This window comes from Lynx rufus, unplaced genomic scaffold (assembly GCF_022079265.1).
Source record: "Lynx rufus isolate CCGP_SWC_20201006 ecotype Redwood Valley unplaced genomic scaffold, mLynRuf1.p SCAF_1, whole genome shotgun sequence".
Lineage (NCBI taxonomy): Eukaryota > Metazoa > Chordata > Mammalia > Carnivora > Felidae > Lynx > Lynx rufus.
The window spans coordinates 197,460,586-197,483,532 of record NW_025814823.1 but is presented as its reverse complement, the minus strand read 5'-3'; the positions used below and the strand labels follow the sequence as shown (position 1 = coordinate 197,483,532).

The following is a 22,947-nucleotide window of genomic DNA, read 5'->3' as shown; positions in this document are numbered from 1 at the left end:
GCGCCCTCCCGTATGTGTTTTTTCACTCCCATTCTTTCATGTTTGCAGTGGAGTTTTCCAGAGGTTGTGTCGTATGTGATGACGCGACAGCTCTGAAAGCTAACGGGATGTGTGCCTGTGTATTCTCCTGGTTTAAAACATTCTCAGCCTTAATTTGTAATACAGTCAAGATCGACAGATATAACCCACATAGAACCAAAGTTCTTTGGAGTCCTTGATAATCTTTTCGATTGTGCAAAGGAGTCCCCAGGCCAGAAAGTTGCAGAGCCACTGGTAGAGGGCTAAACAGTCACTGTGCCCCATGGCCTTGGCATTCCCACATGATAGCAGAGCCGTGTCGGGAATTTTCGAATACGAACCATGGCTGCGAGCCACAAGAAAGCTGCCATGGTCCCCTGCGGTGCCTTCCTGGTAACATTTAGCATGGCCTCCCCTGTGTGTAATGACGTGGGTATATGATAAGGTGTGTGTGTGTGTGAGAGAGACAGAGACAGAGACAGAGAGACAGAGACAGAGAGAGACGGAGAGGGAGCATACCCACTGGAACAACGTCTTATTCATTTTCGAATCCCCCGAGTGGCGTGTAATCAGGCTCAGTAAATATTTTAGAACCGAGTTAACTTTCAGTATATCTGATGAAGGTGCCAGAGAGGTCTGTGACTCCGTTTGTAAAGATTTCCTTTGCAACACCTAAAATTTACCTAAAATGATGTTATGGTTTTAAGTGGTTTCCTGCTTCCAGGAGGGAAACCCACCCACCTAGAAGCCTCGCTCAGGCGGCAGTGCAGGGGCTCGGGCCCTGGAGGAAGCAGGGCCTCCAGGTCCCTTGCACTTGGGCTGTGGAGGCGAGCGGCGCCCCCTGCCGTCGTGCGACTCAACAGCTCCAGGAATCACACAAACGTAGAATCAGCCTGGCTTCACCTCTTTCAAGCCGTGCAGCCATCCCACAGCCTTCCTCGGCCTCAGTTCGAGGGCATCCCAGCGTGACCTGCTCACAGATGAGCTGTGCCGTGCTCGCAAAGCCCCTGCCTCAGCGCCCCGCGGCGGAGGGAGCTCAGTGTAGGTGACAGGATCGGCCTTCGGCTCATTTACAACAAATCTGAGGTGACGAGGGAATGCCACAGAGAGACTGCCACGGCCACGCCACGTTTTTCCAACGACTGCCGCTATCTGTATGTAAGATTTCTATTTTTACAAAAAAGGTCCTGATGTGGTCACCTGTGCGTGGAGCCTGGGCACTGAGCAGGCCCCAGACTAGATGCTAAGGAAGCTGAGATTCCTAGCACAGTCTACACCGTCTAGAGCCTCACGGCCTACTGAGGGAGCGGACGCTCCCAGCACAGACCAGCATGGTAAATAAATACTATAATGACAGCAGTCACAGCTGACTTGGGGTGAGCATTTACTCTGCGTGGGGCAAAGCACTTTTCACGCAGGACATGATTAATCGTCACAGCAGCCATTTAAGGCAGGTGCTGTTCTTACCCCCGTGTACAGAGGAGGAAACTGAGTCACAGGCTAAGTAATCTGCAAAGGTCCCACAATGAAGGAATGCTGGAGCCTGAACTTGAACCCGGGAGTCTGGTCCCAGGGCCGGTTCTCTTGTGCACAATGCTACAGCCCCTCTGACACACCCAGCCCCTGTAACTGCAAGCCAGAGTCTGGTTGTTTCCTTAGGGGGCCCAGAGTGGAGAGAAACACGGGGGGCTGGGAGTCCAGAGGCGGTAGCCGAAGGCCTGGCTCTCCTGAGGCGTCTGTGTATTTGCAAGCACGTCACTTCTCTTCTCTGAGCCTTGGTTGCTTCCTCTAAAAAGCACGTGTGATCATGGGACCTATCCCAAAACTTGTTGGCAGGCGTGTATAAAATACTGTAAGGCAGTATAGTGCCATGGTTGAAAGTGAGTGAGGAAACCAGGTCCAGTTGAGGCTCCACCGGCTGTGTGACCCTGGAGGAGTTATTTAACCACTCTGAGCCATAAAATGCTTGATCGTGGAGTCAAATGAGACTATACGTATGACAGGCGTAGCACAGCTCACGATAACTGCTCAACGTGGTTAGCTTTTATTTTTATTTATTTTTTTAATGTTTATTTATTTAGTTTGAGAGGGTGAGCGGGGGAGGGGCAAGGAGAGATCGAGAGAGGGAGAGAGAGAGAAAAGCCTAAGCAGGCTCCGGCTGTCCGCGCAGAGCCTGATGCGGGGCTCGACCCCACGAACTAAAAGATCACGACCCGAGCCGAAATTAAGAGTCGGATGCTTAACCGGCTGAGGCACCCAGGCCTCTCAGCACGGTTAGCTCTTAGTGTTTCTACTACTGTAACGAGGCTGGTCTTTGGTCTCAGGCGCACCAAGTCCCAAGCTACCGTTTGGGACAGGGAGACATCATGACCTCATGGCTGTGGCATGCTCCGGTCTTTAAAGGACTGTGTGCTGTCGAATGTCGCAGCTCTGTGTGCTCTCAAGAAGCAGCGTCAGCAGCAGCTGGGAGCTCCCTGGACATGCAGGGTCTCAGGCCCTGCCCCAGACCTGAGCCAGCCTCCGCGTTTTGACGAGATCCCGGGTCATTCCTAGATACACTCCAGTTTGAAAACCGCTGGTGAACACAGAAGGACTGGTGATAACGGTTTAGGGCCTGGGGTGGGAAGGGTTAATGTTTAGTTTGGCTCCCACCAAGGCACCGGAAACAGAAGGTTCCAGAGATTGAAGTGTATGAACTGATGAGACAGGAAGGCTCCCTTCCTGCCTGTGTGCTGGATGGCCGGGAGCTCCGGCCTGGGACCCGCACTGAGCCTCGAGCTGCAGTGACAAAGGCCCCTCGTGCTGGGGCAAAGACAGGCCCGAGAGCCTCTGCTCAGGGCTCAGCGTTGCCAGGCTGGCCTCGGGAGGGTCAGTCCTCAAGCCAAGGCCATATGGGGTCTGAGGCAGAGTGGGGGCGCCCAGAGGAGCATCAGGGTTCACTGAGGACTCTCCCTCGGGAGGCGACTGGCCAGCGGCTGGGACAGCCGTGGGAGGGCTTCTGAGGTCTCCCTGTGGCGCCCGCCCTGCTCTGTGGCGCCCGCCCTGCTCTCCGGCCCCTGCTTCCCCGGCCTCTAGTGGACGGAGGCGGGGCCCGGATCCTGACCGGGAGCCCTGGCTGTGCTCCCTCCCCAGCGCTGGAGCAGCTGCTCCCCGAGCTCACGGGACTGCTCAGCCTCCTGGACCACGAGGACCTGAGCGACACTGCCCTGGAGAAGAAGATGGCTGTGGCCTCCATCCTGCAGAGCCTGCAGCCCCTCCCAGGTCAGCCTTTGGCACTCTGCCCCCGGCTCCTCAAGAACCTTCAGTAACTCCCCAGGGCCTGCGGCACGAGGAAGGCTAGGGTTCGCCGCGTGGCCCACATCCTCATCCACTCTGTTCCTTCTCCACCCTGGGCGTGTTCTTCGTACGCCTCTGCCCTCGAGCCACTGAAACTCACATACGCAACCCACGCTCCACACACACCACGCAGCACGCACATCGCCCGCCGTGTACTCAGCGGCAGGCGTACTTGTCCGCCCCGCGAGGTGATCACTGCGAAGTCCAGAGCTGAGTCAGCTCCGACGAGCTGTGCCGTGTCCCTCAGTGTTGGAGGGGTCTGAGTGACCGGGGCAGGGGCGGGGGGGGGGGCGGGGGGAGGGGGGGTGTCACCACTGGGTGACTCTCGGAGCCTCACTTCCGGTGACAGAACAGGCCGATGTCATCAGCAGCCCTCACAGCACTGTGGGAGGGGCCACGGCTGGCCCACTGTGCTCGGCCCTGTTTGTCCCCTGGCAGTCCCCAGAGCAGCCCCAGTGCCGGGCCCTGGGCCCCGTTTCACTTGCAGAAGGAGATGCTCAGGTACAATAAAAACAAGAACAAAGTTTGAGAACCCGGGAACTCATGCAGGGTGCGCGCGCACGCGGTCCGTGGTGCCGCGTTCCGGTGGGTTCGAGTCCCAGTAGCAGGAGGGGGAGGCCGGGCCCTCCTCAGAGGCGACAGGTCCCCCTCCATCCTCACTGCCGGCGTACTCACCCCTCTTCTCACAGCCAAAGAAGTCTCCTGCCTGTATGTGAACACAGCGGACCTCCACTCCGGGCCCAGCTTCGTGGAGTCCCTCTTTGAGGAGTTCGGTGAGCAGCCCTCTCCCACCCCTGCACTGGGAGCCGTCCTCCCCCTGCGCGTGTGAATCCCCTGCCTGGCCTCTGGAAGGGCCCTCGGACGCGGTAGGGGCCCGGCTCTGACGTTGCGACGCTGAGTCACTTCGGGCAAGTCGCTTGGCCTCCCTGGGCCCTGCCAGGTATGAAAGCCTAGTCAGAGTCTGTATGGTCGTGGGAATCATCCCCCGGATTGGAGGAGAGGTAGGGATGAACGCGCAGGCCAAAGAAGTTGTGGCGCGTCCCGTGCTCTCTCTCCCCTGCCACTCACGTCCACCGGTACTGGCCGCCTGGCCCCGGGGATGGGCGGTCCCTGCGCCTCCGCAGAAAGCGGAGTGGCACCGTGGGCATGGGAGCAGCCCGGCCGGGCGGCGGGCAGGGCGTGGTGGCCCCTGCTGCTTCCCGAGGGCGGACAGCACTATTCTGCATGGAGAGAGCTGCGGGTCAGGTGGAAGTCTCGGGGACTGAGAGACTGAGGGAAGACACTTTGCCTTCACTGCCCAACTCTTGAAACCCTCCAAAGCACCACACCAGGTAGGGTCTTATTGGACCCTCTTGATAACCCTGGCAGACAGACAAGGCGAGGGATTATTGGGACCGGTTTACAGGTGAGAAGGCCAAACAGGTCTCAGAGTGATGAAGTCACTTGCCCAATGTCACTAACAAAGGAGGGGGTGGAGGCCTCCTGACCCCAAATCCAGCCTTCTTCCCGTTTGACCGTGCTCATCCTTGGCTTCTCTGCCCCAATGGCCTGACCCGCGGTAGACTGTGACCTGAGTGACCTCCGGGACCTGCCAGAGGATGACGGGGAGCCCTGCAAAGGAGCCAGCCCTGAGCCAGCCAAGAGCCCACCTCTGAGACATGTGAGTCACAGCCTGGGTTCCCACATCCTCCAGCCCTCTGTCCCTCTGAAGTGATGAGGGGAGCTTTCCCCCTAACGCCTGGGACCCTCCTGGCTGTGTAGGACTCTGTTCTGAGGGGAGAAATGGGGAGGGGGGTGCTCAGTTGGTTAAACGTCTGACTCTTGATTTTGGCTCAGGTCATGATCTCAGGGTCGTGAGATCAAGCTCTGAGTGGGGCTCTTTGCTGGGTGTGGAGGCTGCTTAGGATTCTCTCCACCCCCCTCTCTCTCAAATGAATAAATAATGAAAGAAAGAAAGAAAGAAAGAAAGAAAGAAAGAAAGAAAGAAGAAGGAAGGAAGGAAGGAAAAGAAAGAAAGAAAGAAAGAAAGAAAGAAAGAAAGAAAGAAAGAAAAAGGAAGGAAGGAAGAGAAAGAAAGAAAGAAAGAAAGAGAAAAAGGAAGGAAGGAAGGAAGGAAGGAAGGAAGGGAAAGAAAGAAAGAGAAAAAGGAAGGAAGGAAGAGAAAGAAAGAAAGAAAGAGAAAAAGGAAGGAAGGAAGGGAAAGAAAGAAAGAAAGAAAGAAAAGAAAAAGAAAAGAAAGAAAGGAAAGAAGGAAAAGGAAGGAAGGAAGGAAGGAAGGAAGGAAGGGAGGGAGGGAGGAAGGGAAAGAAAGAAAGAAAGAAAGAAAGAAAGAAAGAAAGAAAGAAAAAGAAAGAAAAGAAAGAAAAAGAAAAGAAAGAAAGGAAAGAAGGAAAAGGAAGGAAGGAAGGAAGGAAGGGAGGAAGGGAGGGAGAAACAGGCTGTGACAATATTTCACTGGCTCATGATGTGCTTGCTCACTGTGCCCATGCTGAGCAGGGATGATGCAGTGAACTGACCCTTCCCTTTAAGCACATGGGATGCTCCCCACCCCAGCTTCTGATTGCCGTGATAATTAACATGGAGTGTGGGGAATGCTCTGGACCAGGAGTTGGTGGCCCTCTGCCCTCCCCCCCTGCGGCTGTGTGGTCTTGGGCAAATCACCTTTCCTTTCTGAGCCTATCACCTATAAAATAAAGGTTTGGATCATGTCTAGGGTTCCCAGCCTTTGTCCAAGGAATTGAGGGAAGGGGCCCATAATCACATCAAACATTATCTGTCAACTACCTAATTCACTATCATCACCATCCATTGGTACCAATTGCTGACCCCTTATGGTGTCCTTTACACGCTCCCAACAACTGATGGAGGTTGGTGCCATTAATGTCCCCATTTTACAGGTAAAGAAACTGAGGCTTAGAGTAAGTGACATGTCAGTGTCCCACCACTAGTAAGTGATGGAGCCTAATCCCGGTAGAGCAGGGATTCTCTGGCCCCAGAGCCTAAGGCATTATTGCTTCACTAACTCACACGCGTTCCATTTACTTGTCCTGCTGTTCCTCACCTGAATAGAGATGGGGTTCCAGAGTATTGCAGAAGTCACCGTAGCTTTTGATAATTCTGCACGTGCTTAATCAAAAGCACTAACTACGTCTCTGTGGCAGCCCACACAGCTTTTAGATATTACAGAGAAGCCCTGATGCTTCAACAAGTTGGGCAAGGAGGAGAGAACCAAGCAAACTGTCGGCAAACAGCTTCCCACCTCTGCCCTTCTGCCACTGTCACAAGTTATGGCTTCCGTTCAGAAACGGTTCCTAGGGGCTCCGGCCTCCCCCTGCCCCAGCCTCGTCCCGTCCCTCCGCCTGTTCCCTCCGCTCTCCTGGCCGCCTAGGTCTCATCCGCCTCCTTTGTCCCCCTTCAGGCAGCCGACCTGCCTCCACCGCTTCCCAACAGGCCCCCACCTGAGGACTACTATGAAGAGGCCCTTCCCCTGGGACCGGGCAAGTCCCCTGAGTACATCAGCTCCCACAGTAAGTTCTCGTCCCCTACGGGACTGTCCTGCTGTGGGCTGGCATTCCAAGGCCAGCACCGTCCAGCCCCGCCTACGTCCTGAGAACCTGGCCTCTCTAATGGTGGCCTGGGAGGGCGGTCAGTGGGCGTGGCCCCAGGGATCAGGGGCTTAGGTTCCAGTCCCAGTTCTGTGCGGCCTTGGACAACTCCCTTCCCTGCCCTGAAAATAAGAAAGGGGCTGGATCCATGGATATAGGTGTGCCTGGATGGAGGTGCACAAATGACCGCTGCATCCTGGGTCCTAGCACTGAACCTGCTGCTGGCCTAAGTGCTCCTCCTCGGTGGACTGGTGAGACGGTTCGTACTTAGCAGGACCGCATCTTCTAGGTGGGCGAGGTTACAAAGTCAGTGCCTAGGATAAAAAAGCACATGGCTGAAATCAAAAGGTCTCCCATGTAGAGGGTGGTCACCCCAGGGAATTCACAAAACGATGTAGGAAGTTATAGAAGCTTTACTTATATTTAGCTCAACACTTCTTTTAAAAACTTTCCATGTCAATGTTTTAGAGTTATAGTCTTTATAATCTAATAATAGCATAATGCTTGTAAACAGTCTATACATATAAGAGAGAGACATATATGTATATAATTTGCCCATAAATAAATGGAAGTACATTATATGATTACATTTTTACTGATAGGTGGACTCGATAAAATAATTTAGTGGGCACTGGTACAAATTACACTTGAAAAATCTCTTAAATCGGCCACAAAGAGTCTCTGCTGTTGACCGACCTCTTAATGGGTTTCCTCCCGCAGTGAAACAAATGGGTGTTTCTCTGAGGATCAGAGAAGTCACTGGCTTGGATATAGGAACTTCACGTGACACACAAGAGACTCTATCCTGGTCTTTGTGTGCCCCAGCATTCGTAGTTGAACTTGTATGAGATAATGTTTATGCGATGCTATCCTGTCATTCAGTAGCTCAGTGGAATATCTTCCAACCGCCAAAAAATAAATAAAACAGGTCTGTCTGTGCCGATCAGAAATGAATTCCAAGATACAGCCACTGAAAAACATTCAAACACTGCAGAATACTGCATTTAATAGGATTCCATTTGTTCCTTGATGGGGTACACGCATCCCTGCATTCATTTAAATGACTCTCCTGGGATATGCAAGAAACTGTCAACAGCATTCCCCTGTGGGAATTGAATGGAAATCTGGGTGAAGGGAACATACTTTCCCATTCATACTCTTTTGTACTGATTGTGCTTTTTACCCTGGGCATATTTTCTGTATTGTAACAAAATGCACATAACATGAAATGGACCATGTCAACCATTTGACGGGTGTGCAATCAGTGGCATTTAGTACATTCACAGCACTGTGCAGCCAGTTCCCACACCTTTTCATCACTCAAAGAGGAAACGCCATCCCCGTTAAGCAGTCATTCTTGTTCGCCTTCCTCCTGCGCCCCTGGCAACCACCAGTCTGCTTTCCGCCCCTATGGATTTGCCTATTCTGAATATTTCACGTGAATAGCATCATACAATGTGTGTGGCCTTTTGCGTCTGGCTTATTTCCCTTTAGCGTAGTGTTCCCAAGGTTAATCTGCGTCACTGCGTGTACCAGCCCTCATTTGCTCTTTATGGCCAAGTAATATTCCAGTGTAGGGAGAGACCACGTTTTGTTTAGTCTTTCATCAGTTGATGGACGCCTGGGTTCTCTCCACCTCTGGGCTACTGCGGTATATTATTTTCACCACTAATAAACTAGTTAAAGCAGAGTGAGGTGCTGGGGTTGGACCAGGGGATCAGTGGCTGTCTTCAGCCTTGAGATTCTTGGTGTCTGTGGGGCTGCAAGTGGCGGTTTGTACGGGAAGCAGGTGACTTTGTTCTGTTCTCCACTTGAGGACAGGGGAGGAGGGCGGAGACAAAGCGCTGCGGGGCCCTGAATCCCAGGTCAAGCCCCTCAGCTGGGTGAGGCCCCTCCACCTCCCCAGGGAGCTCATGGCTCCCCTCAGATGAGGCAGCAGGGATCCTGGGGCAGGAGGGAAGGGCGGGCCTCAGGAAGGGTCAGGGAGCTTGACCAGGGAGAGGGCGCCAAGCCCATCAGGGAATATCCTTCCTCTGACCCAGTGTCCAGCCCTGCCAGGTGTTCAAGAGCACTGCCCCGGGTGTCCCCTCCCTCTTCCCAATCACACCTCCCCCCACCACCCACCTCACAGGATGTTGCCAGCATCTGAGGCTTCAGAGAGCCTGCTGGGAAGGGCAGGCTGGGGCCATCACTTGGGAGCTAGCACTGGGTATCCCAGTCGCTGGGAATTCGAGTGCTGCTGTTCTCAGGAAACAGATGGATGGTAGGGGCTGGGAGCCCAGAGCAGCACGTTGCAGAACAGTGTGGTTTGACAGCCAGTTGTACTGGGTGAAGAAGGAAGGCTTCCTGGAAGAAGGTATGTGCCCCTATTCCCTGAGCGGGCAACCTCAGTTCTTATCCAGGCTCTGTCACTAGCAAACTGTGTGGAGCCTCAGTTTCCTCATCTGTAAAATGGGGCTGATACCTATGTCCCTGCATTATGGGAATCAAAGGAGGTGAAAATAATAATGACATCTAGCATCCGTCTAGCACATTCTGTGTGCCAGGCACTGTGCTAAGAGCTTATATGCATTTTATCACTCATCCAAGGTGGGCACTGTTCACATCACTTTAGGGTGAAGACCCTGAAATGCAGAGAAACTGTGGGATTTTTCCCCCCAAGGTCACTAAACAAATGGTGGTGACAAATTTGATCTCAAATCTGATCCAACCCAAAGCACGTGCCCTTAACCCGCTGACCTTCAGAGCATGCCCCAGCGACCATCTGGATCAAAATAATCTTAATTGTTGAAAAAAAAATCCGATTTCTTGAACTTCCGTGTAGTTTTTATTTTTCCATGTTTTGTAATGCCCTATTAAATAGGCTTTTAAAAAAAATGCAGATTCCTCAGCTCAGCCCACACCAGTGAATCAGAATCTCTGGGGGTACAGCCCGGGCATCTGCATTTTAAAGAGACCCCGGTAGTTCCGATGCAGAATACAGTTTAAGATAGCCCCCACCCCTGCGCTGTGCTGCCAGCTCAGTGGGAATGTGCTGGGAAAGTTCCATGTAGACAGCTGTTGTGGTCACTGTTGCAAGCAGTACCATTATCTTCTTTAGTCCAGTTCCTCCGTGGTATAGCCACAGAGGTTTAGGAGAATCGCTTTCACCAGAGGGAGCAGGCGTATGCATCAGGAAGGGACTGGAAGGACTGAGGTGACAGAAGACAAGGGGGGCTAAGCCCAGGCAGCTGGAGCACCACTCCTTGCCGTACAGGGATCAGAGCTGTGTCCAAGATACACACACACACACCAATGCTGTGGGATCACTGAGGAGGGGCTGACTATTCTCTGCCCGAGAAGGTCAGAAGAAAGATCTTTGATCTGGGTATTGAAGGATGAGTAGGAGTTCTCTAGCAAAAGCTAAGACAGCACACAGAATAGCATGAACACAGCCTGGAGGTGTGACAGGGCCCAGCAGGGCAGCTCCTGGTCACAGGAGCACAGAGAGCATGTGGGGAGCTAGAGCAGAGAGGAGGCCCCTCACCACGGCCAGGGAGCTGTGGGGAGCTGCACTGTCTCTTCCCCAAGCAGGGCCAGGGTGTCTGGGGTCTTCCCCAGCCACAGCCCCTGCAGTCTGCCTGTCTCTCTCCAAGGTGCTGCTCCCTCTACCAACCCCACAGATGGCTGCAGCCCAGCCCACTCCATCATGGACGGCTACTATGAGGATGCGGACAGCAGCTACCCTGCGACCAGGATGAATGGGGAGCTAAAGAACTCCTGTAAGTATGGGGCAGGTATTCAGAAGGGTTCTGTCCTCAGAGAGCAGGCCTGACCTGATCCTTGGAATACACGTGTGTGCCAGCCCCTCTGGGTCACCACAGAAGCCCCAAGCCCTGGTACTCAGTGACTCCAGGGTTCAGTGGAAGGACCACTGGCATGGGAGTCAGGAGCCCTGGATCTAACCCTCGCCCTGATCCTTGGTGACTGACCTCGAATGAGTCATTTATTCTCTTTGAGCCTCCAGTTGCCTTCTGTATAAATTGGGGGTTTGCGGGTGCTGTGAGAGTCCCTTGAGATTGTGGATGTGAAGCTGTTGGGGTAATGACAGTAGCTGATATTCACTGAGTGCCCGCCGAGTGCCAGGCACTGGGCTGAACGCTCTGCATTCACTGGTGCTCAGAGCCGGATGAGGTAGATACTGTCCTTCATCATGACCATGTTACCGATAAGAAAGCTGGACTCTGAGAAGTGAAGTCACCGAGATCGCAAGGCCAGTGGTAAATCTATACAGCATGGTGCCCATGCAGGGGTTAGCGATCACCACGATCACACCTCACGCCCACCCCCTCCTGGTCCCGGGACCCCAGGGCAAGGACATCTGCACAAGGGTATGGAGGTGCCTCCCAGGCAATGACACAGTAGCGGGTCCTTTCCTGTGGTTCCTGCAGACAACGACTCTGACGCAATGAGCAGCTCCTACGAGTCCTACGACGAGGAGGAGGAGGAAGGGAAAGGGCCACAGCCCACGCACCAGTGGCCCTCGGAGGAGGCCTCCATGCACCTGGTGAGGGACTGCAGGATATGTGCCTTCCTGCTGCGGAAAAAGCGCTTCGGGCAATGGGCCAAGCAGCTGACCGTCATCAAGGAGGACCAGCTCCTGGTGAGTGGCTGCGGATATGTGCCTCTGGGCCTCACGTGGCCTTACTTGTGTGTGTGTGTGTGTGTGTGTGTGTGTGTGCAGGCATGTCTGCCTCAGTTCCTCTGGGCTTGCTTTGTGCACAGAGGCTCTCCCACTAGAGCAGAATGGAAACACACACACACACACACACACACACACACACACACACACATATTCAAAGACCTGATAAAGACGTTGCCAAGTTTTGTTTTGCCAGGAATGAATTTTTTATCACTTAAAATTATTTTATTTTTTTTTAGAGACAGAGGGAAAGTGTACAAGCGGGGGGGGGGGGGAGAGAGAGAGAGAGAGAAAGAGAGAGAAAGAGCATGAGCACAGGAGAGGCAGAGAGAGAAAGAATCCCAAGCAGCCTCCATACTGTCAGCACAGAGCCAGACGTGGGGCTAGAACCTATGAACCGTGAGATCATGACCTGAGCCAAAATCAAGAGTCAGACACTTAACTGACTGAGCCACCCAGGCGCCCCAATCACTTTAAAACAATGTTTGTTGTTTTCATTAGTCAAGTATGTGTGTTCATTTATAAAACTAGAGAAAAACATGATGAAAACCATTTTTCAAAAGCCACCTACAATCCCATTGATCAAGGGCTAACCACTGTTAAGTTTTAATATACATATTTCCACCCTCATTTCCACACATCTGTCTTTTCTAAAACTGAGCCCATGCAGAACTCACAATGGAACTTGCTTTCTTGTTTTTTTTTTTAATTTGCCATCATTTCATAAAAGAAAATGTGCCTTTAATTCCAGAGTAGGAATGCAGACATAATTCAAAAATATTCATAGCTGTTTAACCCCAAGTCTGTTGACAAGCCTTGCCCAACAGATACTCATTTGAAACATGACATTTTTTTCATCCTGGAGCAGTGAGAAGAAGCTCACCCCAGGCCAGAACCAGTCCCAAGGTCATGACCCTTCTTCCCACTCCTTAGGCCATTTTTTTTCTTGACATATTGCATTGGTTAGGATCTCCAACACAATGTAAATGTCGGTGGAAGAGCAGACGCCCTTGTCTCAGTCCAGAGCTCAAAGGGAGAGTTACAAAGTTCACTATTAAGGCTGATATTTGCTGTGACAGGTCTGTAGAAGGTCTTTATTATCACATTAAGGAAGTCCCCCCTCTGTAGGTCTAGTGTGCTCATTTATACTGCAGATGGGTGGGGAATTTTACCAAATGCCTATTCTGTGTCTATTGATAGATGTGGCTTTTCTTTTTTTTCTACTTATATGATGAATTATAGTGTTGGTTTTTAAAGGCTAGTGCACTCTTGCAATCCCAGAATAAATAAAGAATAAATAAAGTCTTGATACAGTATGCTTTTTATATGTGTCAGATTCCATTTGCTAATTTTTTTGTAGGGCTTTTGCAACCAGGTTGAGATGAGCTTATCATTTTTCTTTTTTGGAATGTCATTTTCAGGTCTCAGTATCAAGGTAATGCTGGCTTCATAATAAGAATTGGGAAGTGATAATCATTATTGATAAACTATTGATAAACCAAGCCCAGTCTTCCATCACGCCTAGAATTCTCTCTCCCACATTCCTGCTAGGTAGCCCATTAGGAGCACAGAGCTGGCTTCCTCCCGAGCCGGGCTGTGTCTTCTCTGGTTCTTTAGACTAGAATGGTCTTCCTAGTTTTATGCTAAAATCTGCCTCTTCCTGATGGGTGGTTGTGCCCCTGGGGCCCCGCAGTAGCCCTTGAGATCTGAAGATTGTCCAAAAATGCCCCCTTTCCAGACTACTCTTCTCTGGGATGAATAGCCACAGCCTCTGTCTTCATGCAGTGCCCACAGCTGGGCTTGGTGGGGGAGGTCTCTGTGGGGTAAGTCGAGCTCCCCCAAGTCCTCCTCCGCCCTCCCCTCCAGAAGGGTGACCCCGTCTCTTCCTGCCCAGTGCTACAAAAGCTCCAAGGACCGGCAGCCGCATCTGAGGCTGGCGCTGGATATCTGCAGCGTCATCTACGTGCCCAAGGACAGCCGGCACAAGAGGCATGAGCTGCGCTTCTCCCAGGGGGCTACCGAGGTGCTGGTGCTGGCACTACAGAGCCGGGAGCAAGCCGAGGAGTGGCTCAAGGTACTGTGCCCTCTCTGCCCCACGCCTCCTGCCCCTCCTTCCTCTCTTCCCAGGCCCGGCTCTCAGCACAGTGGGCTCTCATCCCTGGGAGAGCAGGCCTTGCTCAGGGGAGGGGTGGTGATCGGCGACCTGTGCATGGCGAGGGCTTACTCGTGGAAGTGGGCTCAGACATCTCCAGGAGACAGACCCCAGGCTGGAGTCCTGCCTTCCTTCTAGTTACTTGAATCCCCTTTCTGACACCCTTACTGTGGCCTTGTCCAGGCTGCACATGTGTACCTCCTGGAATGGGGAGCTTGATATCTTTTTTTTTTTTAATTTTTTTTTTCAACGTTTATTTATTTTTGGGACAGAGAGAGACAGAGCATGAACGGGGGAGGGGCAGAGAGAGAGGGAGACACAGAATCGGAAACAGGCTCCAGGCTCTGAGCCATCAGCCCAGAGCCCGACGCGGGGCTGGAACTCACGGACCGCGAGATCGTGACCTGGCTGAAGTCGGACGCTTAACCGACTGTGCCACCCAGGCGCCCCAAGGGAGCTTGATATCTTTAAAGAAAGCTAATTTTATCAGTAGATAAAGCTAATCCTTAAAAAAAAAAAACAAAAAACAAAACAAAACAAAACAAAACAAAACAAAAAACAGGAAAACTCCTTCCTGTCTTAGGTGAAATGTGCATGCTTGCAACCTCCACCTGTGGTCCGGCTTCTGCATCTTGCCCCTGACTGCAGAACAATTAGAGTTACCATATGCTGAGCACTTACTTCGTGCCATGTGTTGCGCTAAGAGCTTCACATCCATGACCTCATTTACTGTTTGCAATAGGACTATTATCGTTCCCATTGTACAGATGAGGAAACTGAGACACAGGAATCTGACGTGACTTGCCAAAGGTCACACAACCGAGTGGTTTGAGCCAGGATTAGAAGTTGACAAGGAAATCTCCTCCAAAGGCCATAGGCAAGGTGCCATAGTGATGACAGGGGAGGACTTTGGTGGCGCACGGACTTGAGTTCAAGTCCCAGGCCTAAGTGACACTTACTGGCTATGTGATCTTCTGCAAATGACTTTGCCTATCTGTGCCTCAGTTTGCTCTTCTGTAAAATGGTTCTTGTAAAGATTCTAGAGAGCATTTAATAGGGTGCCCCCTAGGCAGGAAGTACTTAGTAACTGTGGTGGTGGGGTGGTGGTGGGGGTGGTGGTGGGGCCCCTATCCCCAGTCCCTTACCGCCGGCCATGTCCCTGCACCCTGCCCCTCTTTCACTCTGACACCTTTCTGCTTTTTCCTCTGATCTTCCTGCTGAAACAAAGCAACCAAACACCTTCCTCCCTCCCTAGCCTCCCTTCCTTCCTGTGACAACGAGCTCTCCCCTGGGATGTTTAGTGTTGCTCATTATCTTTGTCTCAGGAGGGGAAGGAAGTGAGAGAACCTGCTTTCTCGGGGAGACTCTGCCCTCCAGGGGCCGGGTGGGGCAGCAGAAGGAGCCCTAGACTGGAGATTGAGACTAAAGACTGAGCCTGGACTGGGGACAGTCTTGACATCCTGATGCTGGCAGGTCATTAGTCCAGAAGTTAAGGTCAGGCAACCATGGCTTCATTCTCAGAGCCCCATCATCCTAATCTGTGACATGGGAATCCCACTTGTCCCTGCCCCTCAAGGCTGCTATGGGGATACAGTGGGATAACCCACGTAAAGCCACGGATTGGTGAGCAACCAGTGGTGGCCATTCTGATTTCATGCTCAGGTCATGTGAATGCCATGGAATCTCAGCTCCCACATCTTCAAAATGGAAGAGACGGCCCCGGCCACCCTACAGGCTGATGCGGAGGTTCCGCACGGTCACAGAAGACAGTCCCTCACGCTTGTGCAGGGCGTCCTGGTTCACGTGGCCCTTCACACCCACGATCGCACTGGTCCTCAGGCAACCCAAGGACGTAAGCAGAGGGCCAGTATTCTCCCCATGTTACAGACAGGGAAGGCGAGGCCCAGAGGAGAAAATGGCTTTCGCAAAGCCACACAACTAATTAGCAACGGAGCCAGGTCTAGAAGCCACGCCTCTTGTTTCCCAGCCCTCTGACTTTTCGATTCAAGGGGTAGACACAGGAGAAAGCCGTGTCAAACCCTGATAGGCCCCATACGTGTGGCGGGAGTCCACATCGACCCATTCCTGCTGCCTCCACAGTATCCCTGCCCACCTGCTCACAGCTGTGTGTCCTCTCCACAGGTCATCCGAGAGGTGAGCAGGCCTGCCGGGGGCACAGAGGGGGCAGACATGCCCAGATCCCCAGTCCTCGTGTGCAAGCTGGACCTAGACAAGGTACATCTGTCTCCACGAGGCCTCCTCTGTGCCAGGCAGTGGTGACTCAACAGGGGCTGTGCCCCCGGGGAAATTCACAGGCTGGTGGTGAAGCCAAGCCATAGAGCTGGCACCTCAGCGTATCAATAAACGTCTACTGAATTGATGAACGCACGAATGAACGAATGCCCATGTCCAGGGTGCAGTGTGAGCCAGAGGAGGGAGTAACTAACACCGCCAGGACAGGAGGAAGTCGCGGTTGACCGGAGCCATTTAAAGCAAATTGGGAACTGTCAGAAGAGTGTGGCCCGATGGGACGCAAGCGAGGCTGTCATTTAGCGATTGCTCAGGCAGTCGGAAAGTATGTGCCTAGTGCCTTTGCTTTGCCAGGTGCCGGTGGGTGATGAAGGGACTCAGCCCCAAACCCACACACATGGGGCTCACATGATATAATAAAGGTTAGTATTCACAGAGTATGACCGTGTGGCCGACAGTGTCCCTGATGCTTTACATGAATGGCCTAATTTAATTTCCACAACAACTCTTTGACGAGTCACATTTTCAGAGGAGGAAGCTGAGGCACAGAGAGGTTTGCCCAAAGTCGCAGAGTCAGTAAGAAACAGAGCAAGGATGTATATACCCCCAGACACCTGGCTCTTGATGGTTTCGCCATCCCATCGCTCACGGAGAAGCAGACTGAGCTCTGCTCGGGGAGCAGGCCGGGAGCACCGTGCGGCAGGTGCACAAGAGCCATCCTGACAGAGACACACGCTGCGCTCCCCAGGGCGGGGCAGACGCGAATGCTGGGCTGCGGGAGTGCTGGGAGGGAAGAGTACCAGGTACCCAAGGGCCTGCTCCTGTCTCAGGCGTCGGGGAAGCTTCTCCGAGAGAGCACATTTGTGAGAGTGAACAGCTAGTAAGGAAGGGCGACACTGTATGGGGGCAGAGGTGGGCCAAGGGACAGGGGCTGCTGGGGCACAGTGGAAGCAAAGCTGCAGGGTCAGCATATAGTCCCTAGGAGAGGACAGGTAGGGGGCTCTCATGCCAGGCAGATGCTGGAGAAGTGCAACCCTACCCTCACTTGGCCCTTGCCGTTAGTAGGGCCTGAAGGAAAGCAACATTGACTGCGTAAACGTGTAGACTCATATACGCACCTACAGGTGCGTGCCGTGGTTCGGTCCCGGGCGTGTGCAGAGGAATGTTCCTGGGGCCAAGCGTATAGGGGGAGGGCAGCTCAAATATTTAGGGGGGTGTGTTTGGAGTGGGGACATGGTATCGGTGGCTCTGTCTCTCCATGGAGTCTTGTACGTGAAGTGTCACCGTCATTAAGTCAGTTCCAAAGTGTTCAGAATGTGTTTTGTGTTTGCCTTCTATCTTGATGAAAAACTTAACCACCCGTACACCGTTGCAGAACAAATAGAAACAAATAACTTGTTTCACACTTGTTTCTCTCCCTGTAGGGGAGATCCATTATGCTTTTGACAGATCTGGCCCAATTCTGACCATTGCCATGTTTCCAGCCTTTGGAAATCGGGGGGAGCGCACGGCCTCTCCTATCCCCCCCGCCCCCAAGTTCTGTGTGTATAGCAAAGCATCCCTGAGCCTGGTCTGGGAAGTCGTTGGCAGGAAAGGTGGAGAGGCCTCAGAGCTCTGTAATTCTTTTTAAATGGGTTGGTGCCATTTCAATCCTGTCCCAAGTCTGGCTGGCACAGTTGAGCTTTTTAGAGCAAGAGGGCAGCACTTTGCGGAAGTGTTAGAAGTGATTCGGTCTGTTGTCTGTTGGCCTTGCCATTGCACTTGGGCTGGCTCCCTGGAGAGGGTGTGCCTCAGGTGAGAAAACAGAGCCTTGGGGAGAGGAAAGGATTTTCCCACATTCTCATGACTAACGACCCCTCTCCTGTCACCACTCATATCTCCCGGTCCCTAACTATTCTGAACATGCCAACCCGTCCCTTTCTCTACATCCTGTCATCTTAGCGCCTCCCTTTCCCACGTCTGACCTTGCCCAGGACGACGCTGTCTTATGTGGCTCTTTCCCTTACAGTCTGTCCCCACGATGCCACTGGCGATCACTCCCTAAACCAGTTGCATTACATTAGTATCCCACTTAAATACCTTCCCACTTAAATGCCAAATATGGAAAACCCTGGGAATTTATTACACCTAATTGCCTGGCTCCCCAAACAGGCTGTGAGAGATTCGAAGACACGACCATCCTAAGCCAGCATTGTCTTCCCCATACCTGGCATAGTGTCAGGACGTGAGAGTTGCTGACAAATATTTGTCAGGCAATCATCATGTGCAGAGGTTGGGGGATTGAACCAACAGAGGGGAACCTCTGAGTGTGCCCTCTGACATGGGGCTGTCTGTGTCCCTCCCCAGAGACTGTCTCAAGAGAAGCAGACCTCAGACTCGGACAGCCTGGGCATGGGTGATAACTGTTCCACTCTGGGCCGCCGGGAGGCCTGCGACCATGGTAGGAGCCTCTGAGGGTTCAGGCTGGAGGATGCCAGAGCCGGGAGGGGTCCTGCCTGGGCACACAGCGCGGAGCAGGTCCTGACCACCCTGGAGATCTGGGTAGGGTGACCTGCTCCGTCCGCACCTGCAGCCGCAGCCAGGCCCCGTGTGCGGGCTGAAAGGGCCGCTGGGAAGGCCGGGGTGGGTGGATCTGGGACTTGGGGCTCCCTCCCTTCCCCTAACCCATCTCCATGGCAACAGGCAAAGGGAAGAAGAGCAGTCTGGCAGAGCTGAAGGGTTCAATGAGCAGGGCTGCAGGCCGCAAGATCACCCGCATCATCAGCTTCTCCAAGAAGAAGCCGCTGGCTGATGGCCTACAGACATCCTGCCCCGACCAAGAGGTCCCGTGCTGTGGTGGGTCCTGGGCACCAGGAGGAGGATGTTCAGACCCTGCTGCTGTGGACCCCTGGGCTAAGCCAGAAAACCCTCTGAGCCTCCTCCACCTTGCCCCCAAGGCAGAGGAGAGAATCCTACGTAACCCCCACGGCATCAACATTCCATGCCTTTCCACGACACTCAGCAGAAGGAAAAGCCAACTGACCCCCCTATTTCTGTGTTCCCTGTGACCTTAGCTGCAATCACCACCTGCCTCTGGGCCTCAGTTTCCTACACTGTGATGGAGGGAGAGTATCTTATTTCCTCTTGGCACGTAACATGCTGGGTGTGTAAGTTACGAACCAGTCTTTTTTTTTGAGAGAGAGTGAGAGAGAATGCGAGCAGGGGAGGGGCAGAGAGGGAGACACAGAATCTGAAGCAGGCTCCAGGCTTTGAGCTGCCAGCACAGAGCCGGATATGGGGCTTGAACTCACAAACCGTGAGATCATGACCTGAGCTGAAGTCAGACACAACAGACTGAGCCACCCAGGCGCCCTGACCCAGTCTTATAAGGAAATTTCTTGGATAAAAATCTTGAAGTACTTTTATTATAAGTGCATTCAAATGGCACCTGGGTGGCTCAGTCAGCTGAGCATCCGACTTTAGCTCAGGTCATGAGTTCTGCATTTGCTCTCAGTGCAAAGCCCACTTTGGGTTCTCTGTCCCCCTCCCTCCCTGCCCCTCCCCCTGCTCTCTCTCTCAAAAATAAATAAAACATTTACAAATAAATAAATGCATCCAGTGTGAGTTAGATAGGGTTTGGAAGGGAAGACATATTAGTCTGTTCACGTTAATGCAATGTTCCATGTACTGGAATCCAACAGAAAATTCTGTATTTTGGATATGCAGTAATATTCCATTAAACTTGAAAAAAATATTATAAAAGCACATGGATATAAAGAAATATTTTGTAACCAGTGAATCAGGGCATGTTACTGGGGGAAAATTGATTGAAACCTAAAATGTTAAGAAGGAATTCTTAAACCTGTTGGTCACCAGCCCCTTCTCTTGGCTAGTTTTGTTCCCACATGCTGCCACCAGGTGTCAGCATCACCCATTATTTTCTGTCTCAGTAATAGCTCTGGTATTTTGAGAGGAGGAAAGTTGTGTCTTTTATTCACCCATACAATAGTCCCTGCCCTTTTCACCAAGCTCAGTGTGGTACAAAGGCCGTGTAGCAGTATGGGAACGTGAGTATCAATCCTCATTTCATGTAGGGAAATGAAACTCAGGAGAAGAGGGTACCGGAGGTCACAGGCCCAGAGAAAGTGAGCGGCTCCTGGACCCGTGAGGTTCCTTTTTCCAGCTAGAGAATGAGGATTGTCCAGGCACTTCGTCCACAGGATATAGACCCAGGAACCTGACTCAGAGCCCCCACCTTGGGTTTCCCCAGGACCGGGTTGTCAGGAGGTCATACCCACTGGTCTCCCCCTCCCAGGCTATCTGAACGTGTTGGTGAACCAAGGCTGGAGGGAACGCTGGTGTCGTCTGAAATGCAACACCCTGTACTTCCACAAGGACCACACAGACCTGCGGACCCATGTGAATGCCATTACTCTCCATGGCTGTGAGGTGGCCCCAGGTTTTGGGCCCAGACATCCATTTGCCTTCAGGATTCTGCGCAACCGACAAGAGGTCGCCATCTTGGAGGTGAGAAGAGAGAATCCAGGAGGTTCTTGGTGGTGGCGGCTGAGAGGAGCTCTGGCCTGGGTGTGGGCTTTTGTTGGGGGCGGGGCGGGGGGGGCCTTGCTCCTGACATTACAGGGACTGAGGAAAAAGGAAAAGTAAGCCCAACTGCTGCCAAGTGACCAAGAAGGACTACCAGTTAAAATACAGCACGCCCACTTAAATTGGAATTTCAGATAAACAACAATGGTTTTAATGCAGGTATATCCCATGCAATATTTGGGATATACTTATACTGAAAAAGTATCTGTTGTTTATCTGAAATTCAAATTTGACAGAGCATTCTGCATTTCTATTTGCTATATCTGGCAAATTCTAGTACTAAGGCTTGTTTATTCACCCCTATCTTAAAATCCCAAGCCTAAAAGGCCCCTAGTCTGATTTAACCTGGATCTGATTCTGGAATCCCCTCTAAAACCTTCCCACCAGTGGCCATCCACCTCAGGTAAACCACTGCCCTTCAAGGCAGCCTGCCCCTATCAAGCAGCTATGTATTTTTTATTTTTTTATTTTTTATTTTTATTTTTTTTAATATAGTTTATTGCCAAGTTAGCTAATATACAGTGTATACAGTGTGCTCTTGGCTTCAGGAGTAGATTCCCATGATTCATCGCTTCCTTACAACACCCAGTGCTCATCCTGACAAGCACCCTCCTCAATGTCCATCACCCATTTTCCCCTCCCCCCCTCCCCCACCGCTCCCATCAACCCTCAGTTTGTTCTCTGCATTTAAGAATCTTTTCTCGGGGCACCTGGGTAGCTCAGTCAGTTGAGTGTCCGACTTCGGCTCAGGTCATGATCTCACGGTTCATGAGTTCAAGCCCCGTGTCGGACTTTGCACTGACAACTCAGAGCCTGGAGCCTGTTTCAGATTCTGTCTCCCTCTCACTCTGCCCTGACCCTGCTTGTGCTCTGTCTCTCTGTCTCTAAAATAAATAAACATTTAAAAAAAATTTTTTTAATATTTTTAAAAAGTCTTTTCTCATAAATGTGGAGAACAAACAGAGGGTTACTGGACGGGGTGTGGGGGGGGGATGGGCTAAATGGGTAAGGAACATTAAGGAATCTACTCCTGAAATCATTGTTGCACTATATGCTAACTAATTTGGATGTGAATTAAAAAAAAAATGAAATTAAAAAAAGAGTCTCTTATGGTTTGCCTCCCTCTCTGTTTGTAACTATTTTCTCCCCTTTTCTTCCCCCGTGGTCTTATGGTAAGTGTCTCAAATTCCACATACGAGTGAAAACGTATGATATCTGTCTTTCTCTGACTGACTTATTTCACTTAGCATAATACCTTCCAGTGCCACCCAGGTTGCTGCAAATGGCAGGATTTCATTCATTCTCATTGCCAAGTAGTATTCCATTGTATATAAAAACCACATCTTCTTTATCCATTCATCAGTTGATGGACATTTGAGCTCCTTCCATAATTTGGCTATTGTTGAAAGTGCAAGCAGCTGTATTTTTAGAAAGATGGTCTCCATATTGAGTTGAAATCTTTAAGCTCTGTGAAGACAGGAATCATACCTGCTTCATATACTTTTGTTTTTCCAGGACCCAGCATGATGCCCAGCCCATACTAAGGCCTCTTTTGCTATTTGTTGAACAAATGGCTGAATGAAAATGTGATTTCATCCCACCCACTCACTGTTTTTCCCACCCCCTGGCACTCACCCTCCTCTCTCAGGTCCTGTAGAATGCGTTGAGTCTCTCTCTCTTCTACATATCAGTCCTTTGGCTTTTTAGAATTTAAAATGTTAATGCTGAAGGAAACATTAAAGAACTCCTCCCTCAGAGTACAAACAAGGAAACTGAGGCCTGGGCTGCCAGGTGCTTTATCCAAGGCTCCAAGGGGGTCATTAGCCTCTTGGTCTTATCTTAGAACCAAAACCCAACCTCTGGACCTTGTTTTCTTTGCCCAGTACCCACTGCCTCACCCATTTCTTAAATTTCAAGATATATTGCCTCTGTCACTCAACTTTTACTTTTGAGAGGGTGAGATAGGTCTCTTTTGTCCCTTAAATTATACACAGAGCTTTCTGGCAAGAAGTGTGCCTCCTTTATTCAAGTTTAGCAGTCGTGTGCCAAGTTGATTTCATAATAACGCTCTTTAAATGAGAACTAACAGAGGGGGTTTGGTTACAGCAACTTCTTGGCAATTTTCCTGTATACAGTGCTACAAAAACATTGGCAATTATAAGAAAAAATTTTTTGATTAGGTTATGTGAGAAACAGCCTCCTCTAGCAAAAAGTAAGTATTAAGAAAAAAAAAAACCAGGGAATGCCCAAATGCTGTTTTCACATTGAAATGGCTCTGAAGATAGTGGGGAGTGGGGGGGGGGTGCGGCGGGCAGTGTGTC

General features: G+C 51.5%; 1 protein-coding gene across 1 annotated transcript in view; it reads left to right on the top strand.

Annotated features, from left to right (window-relative positions):
- The first annotated feature begins 1,888 nt into the window (after positions 1 to 1,888).
- The window catches only part of AFAP1L1 (actin filament associated protein 1 like 1), a 36,658-nt gene continuing 15,599 nt past the window's right edge, over positions 1,889 to 22,947 (top strand). Inside the window, exons 1-12 of the mRNA XM_047076901.1 lie at positions 1,889 to 1,898; positions 3,022 to 3,279; positions 4,044 to 4,127; positions 4,917 to 5,014; positions 6,773 to 6,881; positions 10,595 to 10,720; positions 11,390 to 11,601; positions 13,535 to 13,714; positions 15,935 to 16,027; positions 18,389 to 18,482; positions 18,725 to 18,877; positions 20,337 to 20,548. Coding sequence (XP_046932857.1) covers positions 1,889 to 1,898; positions 3,022 to 3,279; positions 4,044 to 4,127; positions 4,917 to 5,014; positions 6,773 to 6,881; positions 10,595 to 10,720; positions 11,390 to 11,601; positions 13,535 to 13,714; positions 15,935 to 16,027; positions 18,389 to 18,482; positions 18,725 to 18,877; positions 20,337 to 20,548 — 1,629 coding nt within the window. The remainder of the gene's footprint in view (positions 1,899 to 3,021; positions 3,280 to 4,043; positions 4,128 to 4,916; positions 5,015 to 6,772; positions 6,882 to 10,594; positions 10,721 to 11,389; positions 11,602 to 13,534; positions 13,715 to 15,934; positions 16,028 to 18,388; positions 18,483 to 18,724; positions 18,878 to 20,336; positions 20,549 to 22,947) is intronic.